An 8,500-nucleotide genomic window follows, 5' to 3' on the forward strand; every position below is an offset into this window, starting at 1 on the left:
CCTACACCTAAGAAGTCAGGGTAAGTAGCTTGACCTTTCCCAAGCGACTGACTGGGTACAAAGCCTAGCTGCTTGTCCTCATCCGTGGTAAAGATCTAAGCTCACAGACCCTCATGGTGGTCACAGACCTGATGAAATTTTTGTTCAGTCATAAAGATGGGAATAAATTTTGGTCCACAACCTGATGAGCCCTCAGAGACAGGTCACTTGCTCAGCTTCATATACTGTGAGATCTTATAGGCACTGCCATATTTCTTCAGTTTCCTTTCTAAAGGAACCCTCTATCCAAAATCTCCAATATTTTAGGAGAGAGTATCTGGTCATGAGTTGATCATGAGATTGTCCCTCAGTTGGGTTTTGAGGGCTTTGCTCACTTTCTTATAGATGGGTTTTCAGGAGGTGAGAAAAACTTCTCCGCAGAGTTACTAGTATCTGATGCACAGCACAAGGAAATTTGCAGCTGGCTTAGTCATGAATGGGAGGAAGAGAAAACAGTGCTACAGGAAATTTGTATTCATCTTGGTTATAAAACAGAGAGGATAGTGGAGGGAAAGAACCAATACTGCTTAATCTAATCAAAAGCACAGCAGGTGGCACTTGGGAACCCAGACCTCTTCAGAACTGTGTATGACTTTTGCGGCCCTGAAAAAAAACCCATATTGCTAATTAGCCTGCTTACATAGGCTAATGATAGAGACTTAGTTCAATGCTTCTGTAAGAAAATATGACCTATTCATGTGTATTTATGTAATACAGCACTAGGACATGGCCATCAATCCTGACAGCCCTCTGTGACCTTCTTTCTTTTCCTTTCCACTTCCTCCCTGACAAGGCTATAATTCTTCTTTTTATACTAACTGCCTGTTGGTATTCTTACGAATCTGTCTGCCCTATTGGTTCATTACAAGCTATGTGGCTTTCCATGTGCTAGACATCAATAAGGCATGCTTGATCAAACCTGCAGAGAACCCCAAAGGGCCGCATGTACTTCCAAGACCAATGATGTAGACTTTCATCTTTTACAATAATAATTCTTTAACTGATGTTGGTTTTGTTTTTCTAGCAATACACCTGGCACCTTTCTATACTGTTGTGATTTTGCTTCAGGAGCAGTGGAGCTGGTAAAGGTAATTCATATGCTCACTTTAGAGTACCTTATAAGCCTGTAATTCAGGAGGCTGCCAGGAAGCCATCTTCATGAAAAAGAACATGATGGCTTTGACAACTTTTAACTGAAGTTTTCAGTATTCCAAAGAACAAAGTCTTACTCTGTACAAGAGAGGAATGAATACCATCAGTGAGCTTGCTTCTCAGCTTGAGCAAGATACCAGGCAGAATAGGCTTTTATATGAAATGTTTTACAATACTGAATAATTGAAGAAAAAAAGTTTCTTGAGTCATAGTAAACGTATTAACCACTACTGTTCTCTCTGTGCCTCTTTTCATCTTTTTCCTGACAGTCACATTCATCCTACAATTCAGCCTGGTGTTTTGCCTTTGTTCATGATGTGTGTGATGATGCTTTACCCTATCCTTTTCCTGATGAGATCCTGGATGTCATTCTCCTTGTCTTTGTGCTCTCTGCTATTCATCCTGACAGGTAAATGAAGACTAAAGGGCAAAGCAAACGGGTTAAATCTCTTTTATCACTAAAGGTTTTCAAGAATATCAAAGGAAGATGATGAATCTTTAATTTATTATTTAGTAAGATATGATATATATAAAACAAGGTATTTTAAATGCTGTTTCCCATTTTCAGGCTTAGAAAGAGAAGCTGGTCAGACTACTTCATTAGTGAACCTCCTGTCTCCATCAAAATAAAATGAGTTTCTAACAAAATACATCCCTATTAAAACTGACAGTGCTTCAAGAAAATTACAAATTCAGAAACAGACTGCTAGTCTTTCAAAAGAAAATTACTCTTAGTGATCAAAAGCAAACATTCTTGATTTAACATCTTACAATATATTGATAAAGATTTAGGTTGCTGATTTAGCCACACACAGATGCATACAGGCTGGCCTCTTAAACCAAAACGCATTCAGAATTGTGTAGCTTGTTTGGATTAGGAAAACTTAATCTAATTTGCATGCATGGTATTATGCTGAGAGCTATTAGCCTTATTACTAATGCCTCTCAATGTCTAATGAACCAAACTTAAGGACTTAAAGCTGGCTAATTTTGAAAATACACTTTTTAATGGGAAAAGTGCAAAAGAATGCATGTAAGTTAAACTACTTGACTCTTCCTTTAGCTAGACCATATGAAGGGAAATTCATGCTCTGTGTGCGATAGGACATTTATTGCTTTAACAATGTCATTAAAATGGGCTTGGCAAACAGAACAATATTTGCCTAAATCTGAGGCCTGCTTCCCTGCCTGCCTCCCTAAGTTATTAATGATTAGCTTTACAGAAAAATCTTTCCCATATAGGATATTGCTCCTTCCTGTTTGTTCAGAGATGAGCGTATGAGTCATGCAATGCCTGGGTCCAGATTTCAAAAGCAATTCAAGCTGTAGATTTCAGATCTCTGTAACTGCAGTGATGCAGCCAGGAGGAAATTGGACAATAGAGACACATTCATTGAATCACTTTGCCTGTAGAAGCAGTAATCAGATGTTCTGTTAAAACTTGTGGGTCTTTTTCTGGTAATCATTTAAGAATAAATGTGTTTGTCTTTCTCCCTATGTTAGCAGCCAAAGGCTGACATGGATGTTTTTGCAAATATGTATGTATGCATGTAAAGATACCTGTTTAATTATTTGTGTGATAAAATCCAGTTTCCAAAGGTTTGTGGGTCATTACACTCATCTTCTAGAATTAAAATGACTCTATAAAGACAAATGTAATCCAGCCCCTTGTTGCTTAGTATACAAATATCCAAATTTTGAAATGAGGGAGATTGGAAAAGAAAACCAAGAGAGTGATGGTGCAGAACTTCAGATATATGTACTTAGGAGACCTGGAAAACATGCATGAGAGATACACAGTTGTATTCAGCACCATTGTTGCCTCGTTGTTTCTCTTTGGGCACTTGTGTTTGATTTTTTGACAATTGCTACTCTTGTACCTAAAAGGTAACACACTTGTCTTCTGCTAGCAGTCCCCTCTTAAAGTTGGTCTCAGAATTTGAAAGATACTAAACTTTCCTCATGCTATGTGATTAATGTGGTCTAGTCCTAAAAGATCAGATTTCTCACAGCACTTTCTTTTTCTGTGCACAAAACTTATGTTTATGTAGGTAAAGTGTGTAGTTCTATGCGTAACCTTTCTTGAGCAATCCCTTATTCTTATGTGGAGCTACCTTTTTCTATTTTGTTGCCAATATCATGCATGAAAAATGAGAACTTTTAAAGCACTTGGCTTCCTCTGAGGAAATCCCACGCTCAAAAAGTGTATGCTCCCTTTTTTTTTTTTTTTTTTTTTTTGGAGGTATGTTATTATTTTCTGATGAATTATTTCCTAATTCAGCACCTTAAAAGTCAAGATAGGATGTCTACACTGCTGTTAGGACCAAATGGGAGAAAGCTGACTCAAGACGCAGGAGCGGTGTAAGGATATTCTCTTGTTATGCAATAATGGTATACTGATCTTGCATATTTAAGGAGGAATTTCTTTTCTCTAGTTCTTTTCAGATACAGCACCCTGGCTTTCCTATCCATTAAATTACCCTCCCTCTGGTTTCACATCTCCCACACTGCCCATCCACTTCCCTGAGGGAGGAAGGGTTGAATTAGGCTTGCTGTCTCTTCTACCTTGCTGCCTGCCAGGTGCATATGGCCTTTTGTGGTCTTTTGTGATTGTGGAGAACCTGAGTCCCATATGTTGTTTTGAAAGAGTCGAGCATTATTGATTAGTAAGGTACTTTGCAGAATAATATAAATATATTTATGAGAAGCTCCAAGGTAAGCCTAAATAAGAAGGAAGATGCTCTGGGCCAGAGAAGGGGAAAGAGTATGGAGTATGATGCTTATTTCTAGAATACGTATGTCTGGCTGGTGTGGTCTTAATAGGGAAGAGGTGATGTTAGTTATGGTCAAGATGCACAAACGTTTCAGCATTTTGGAGGATGTAGACTTTCCTCCCCTAACTGCCAATATCTCCAGATTAAATTCTACCAGATGCCTTTCTCCAGGTACTACCCTTCAGGTACTACTTTCTTCAGGTACTACCCTCTTTCCATTCTCCACAGTTAGGTATTCAGGTGCTGACTTTGTGTGTGTGATAATTACCTCCATAAAGAAGTTAGATAAGTTTTTGTCTGCCTTCCAAACCCTTGATTTTGCGGGGTACAAAGAAAGAGCTCAACCTAGCTCACCAGTGAACATAGTTAATTATTCATTCATTGTTTGTCACATATCTGCCTGGCTCATGTGACCCATATACTCAAAAACTGTGTTTTGATCCATCCTTGAGATTCTGTTTAAGGGAAGGAAAAGGACTCCTCCTTTTTTTCTTTCTAGTTTGTATTCTGTAATGACAGTTCCTTACAAATTTTTGTCCTAGACTTTATTTGTAAAGAGTTCTTCCTGTCTGCTAGTGTCTGGCCTTTCCATAGTAAATATAGACACATCTTCTCACTTTAGTTTCAGAAATCTATGTATATTTCAAGCATCTAGAAAAAAAACCCAAACAGTTTTCTTTGGAAATCTCATGAGGATTCCATCTATTTTCTAAGGATGCAAAGGGTTGTAAATAGATTGGCTAAACTACTGAAACCTGGAGGAATGTTGTTATTTCGAGACTATGGAAGATATGATACATCTCAACTTCGTTTTAGAAAAGGTAACTACTGAATGTTTTTGTATTTTACTGTTTATTTAAAACTCTCTTTGAAAACAGTGACATGGCTTTTCTCTTTACTGTTTTAATTTCCTAGGTCATTGCTTGTCAGAAAATTTTTATGTACGAGGAGATGGAACCAGAGTTTATTTCTTTACCAAAGGTATAAAATGGTTTAGTTTTATAGAAAGTGTTGTGTGTCTCTCAAGATGATTTGGGTTACAAAAGCTCATCTTGAAACAGAATTCTGAAGCCTTTTCTTTTCTTTTTTTTTTTTCATTCTCTGCTTTTAAAAAGCCCAAAGTTAGCTTTTGTGAAAAAGTATTTCCCTTTTCAGACAACAGATTTTTTTGACCTGGCCATGTTGTTACAGAAACTGGAGTTACTATAAATAAGTTATTTTTATTTAGCCGCTTTGTGTGTGTCTCTGTCTGGCAAGACATGTTTTCTTTATAGCAACATCGTTGCATCAGATCTGTGAGCTTAGAAAATTACAGTAACAGAGCCATGAAGAGAGCACAAAATCTGTCTGACCAGTAAAATGTGTCTAGTTTGGTTCTAAATTCCCAGATACAATAAATCATTTTTTGCAGGAGATAAATCTATAAGTCTAACCTATAAAAAGCTTCTTGTTAATAACTTTTTCTTGGTTGTCGTTAATGACACACTCCAGGAAAAGTCTTACCTCTGCTTGTTGGATCCAGGGATCTACAAGATTGCTTGCAGCTATTGCTGGAATTTCTCTTTGTTTAAGCATCCTGTATCTAGTGAGATTCTCAAATACTGTTATTTAAAGATGTACTTGATGTATTCTTAAAATTCAGATAAACATGCCTGGAAAAATAATGGGCAGCTGTGCAGGCTCTGATATTTTGTTCTGCCATGTTGGTGAGTCCTGGCTATATGGCAGCTCTTTCTCCAGGAGCTAAGCTGAAATTCTTGACTATGGATGACTATTGCCCTTTTCTCCCTTTTCTCTTCCATTCACCTGGTTCTGTTGGCAGTCAGGTTAGTCTGACAGACTAAAGACCAGCAGCTGGAAATTGTAAAAGTTAGCATTGCACTACTTTTCTTCTCTACAGCCTAGACTGTAAATAATTGAGATAGATCAGGATTTCTCCCAGCTGGGGTAATTTTAGAGGTGAGAAAGAGGATCTAGGACATGTTTGGGAAATTGTTTGAATTCCAAGAGCCTTTTCAGTTTTTGAAATTCTGTTTTATGCTTACTCATGAAAAAGAAGCTTTGTATATTTGTTTTCCTCAGCTCTAGCATATCTGAATCCTCTAAGAAAGGGGATCTGTGACTGCCATAAATAATAACCTATGCGCTTTGGGTCTCAGCATGACATTTCTTCTGTAATATAAATTGAAAACTGGGAAAATGGATTTCTTAACAGAAGACTTTTTACAGGCAGTTTCCATGATCTTTCAGATAACAAAATAGAATTAGTTCCATCTTTGAATAAACTGCAGGTTGTTAATTACTACATTCTACAAATGTCTTTTTTTAATTATAATAATTCTTCATATGAGAAAACAGATGAGGTATGGAACATGTTCAACTTGGCTGGATTAACTGAAGTACAGAATTTAGTTGATCGGCGATTACAAGTCAACAGGAAGAAAAAAGTCAAAATGCAGCGAGTCTGGATACAGAGCAAGTTCCGAAAACCATTGCTGCTATCTCTGAGTAGTCCTGAAGAAACAACCAAAAGGCACCCTTATGGCTAAATATATCATAAAATCCAGAAACTGAAGCAAATTTGAGTATGTATATTCCCTATAAATCTTGTGTTATCCACTGAAAAGGAGAAAAATATTGAACTGAAAACCTTTCCTTGATGTTTTGTGAATGTATATATTTGAAAATGATCTGGAAAAAATTGTCTCTCTAACTTCTGCTTTATATATAGTAAAGGGATATGCATTAATCTGTTCATAACTATGACCTTGAACTATTTTACTTCGCTGAATGTGAATACTCAATAAATATTAACATGTATCCAGTTCCTGTTGAAATTCACAGTTAAAAAGTATTGGACTGAGCAGAGTTCTTTCAGAGGTTTAGAGAATGAGGATATCTGTTCTCGCTGTCACTGCAAAGCCTGCTGTCTTAACTTCTGAGTCATGTCTCCTTTAACCACTGTCTTGCAACTGTATTTCCTCTTTTGGAGGAAATTTCTTGGTGCATAAACGACGAATCGTTACCTTGAACATTCATTAGAAGGAAGGTTCTGACAGAATCTCTTTCTGATTTGCATGAAAGTTATTATTTCATACTAACTGCACATGGTATATATGTGGTTCATAGGTACCAGATTAGTCAGTGATTGCCATCCTCCACTGTGACTGGCTTATTTCTCTGAAGTCTCCACTTTCCATCTACATGCTCGTAACAAACGTGCCAAACTCAAGTGTGTGTAACAGCTAACACATACATTATGTTTGAAGTACCCTAAGCTGCTAGCTGAACAACATATCACATAGGAAAGGATTACCAAAATGCCAAAACAGTGCCTAAATCAAATTGTTCACCATTTGCCTGGATGAATAGAAATATTATTTTTATGATACATATCAGAGACACTAGAGGGAGGATCAAAAAGAGTAATCCAGTGTACTTATTAGTATTGTTATGGGATAGTATAATCCACACTGAAATGGCTGAGATATTTTTGGTGTTTACAGAAAGAAGCGGGTTTCTTAGGGCTTGAGTTTTAGAAACGAGACACCATGATCTTCTGTTGATGCTATGGAGAGACAGTAAAAAGACAAGAATGCACTAATATTTCAGGTGCTTTTAAGGAGAAAACCAAAATGCAAACACTGCTTTCAGAGGTAAACCATGATACTGAGACAGTTGAGCTAGTATTAAAACATGCCATATCTGCTTATTTAAATGTAGTTTTACAATCACTTAACCACAAGGAAGAGAGGACAAGAAACAGGTGTCTGTGTTACTTTAACAAGGGTATAGAACACATACAATTTGGAATGTGCAGTTTTGAGTGTCATTAATATAGTGACACTCTCAAAATCTCTTTTCTTTTAATCTGAAGGGTAAGCATGTCACAACTGACAACCCATTTTTTTTGCCAATTGTTAGCTACTAAGCTAAGTAACTGGTTGTCTTCTAGAAGGAAAAAAATCTATATTTGAATGCCTAAATATCTTCATTACCTTTGATAGAATGAAGGACCTGCTTATTTTCCATAAAATCAAATACCTTTCATGAATTCAGGTGCAATAAGGGGTCCTTGAAGGTAGGATCTGATCCTGTGTTTCTTGTATTTTCTAAACTTCCACTAGAGTAAGATACTGTTTTATGAATTAAATGGCTTAGGAAGCTTTGTGGTATAAATCAGATTAAAGGTTAAAACATCACAGTGTTTTTTCAAGCCCTAAGTTTTAGGACACTGCAGAGTTTGCATGGGAAATCTAAATAATCTAAATCTAAATCTGCTTATATTTTAAGGAAGTTGCTACCCTATGCTATTAAGTGTGCTTTTTGGTATGCATAGCTCTGAGTCTAATACAAAGCATTTTCAGTTGTATAATTTTGCCAGAGGTTGATGGTGGTGATAAGCTCTGGAGTATCGTAAAATCTTATCCATATGTGTGATGTAGATTTTCCATAATAAAACAAAATCCTGTTTGCTTTGACTCTAACACTGATATGTTGATTCTGGCAGGATTTTAATATGCTATGTTAATTAA

The 8,500-nt window shown here is 36.7% G+C and overlaps 1 protein-coding gene across 11 annotated transcripts in view; it reads left to right on the top strand.

The window, feature by feature from the left end:
• METTL8 (methyltransferase 8, tRNA N3-cytidine) overlaps nucleotides 1-8,458 on the top strand; it is a 30,567-nt gene extending 22,109 nt beyond the window's left edge. For 6 of the 11 annotated variants that reach the window (XM_067299074.1, XM_067299075.1, XM_067299079.1 and 3 more), the window contains 5 exons: nucleotides 1,064-1,127; nucleotides 1,461-1,600; nucleotides 4,680-4,786; nucleotides 4,881-4,946; nucleotides 6,324-8,458. In XM_067299074.1, coding sequence (XP_067155175.1) covers nucleotides 1,064-1,127; nucleotides 1,461-1,600; nucleotides 4,680-4,786; nucleotides 4,881-4,946; nucleotides 6,324-6,514 — 568 coding nt within the window. In that variant the 3' untranslated portion in view covers nucleotides 6,515-8,458. Of the gene's footprint in view, nucleotides 1-1,063; nucleotides 1,128-1,460; nucleotides 1,601-4,587; nucleotides 4,787-4,880; nucleotides 4,947-6,316 lie in introns of those variants that run through there. The other 5 variants (XM_067299078.1, XM_067299076.1, XM_067299083.1 and 2 more) reach the window with 5 other exon arrangements.
• The last annotated feature ends 42 nt before the right edge of the window (nucleotides 8,459-8,500 follow it).

The sequence above is a fragment of the Apteryx mantelli genome, chromosome 6 (assembly GCF_036417845.1).
Source record: "Apteryx mantelli isolate bAptMan1 chromosome 6, bAptMan1.hap1, whole genome shotgun sequence".
NCBI lineage: Eukaryota > Metazoa > Chordata > Aves > Apterygiformes > Apterygidae > Apteryx > Apteryx mantelli.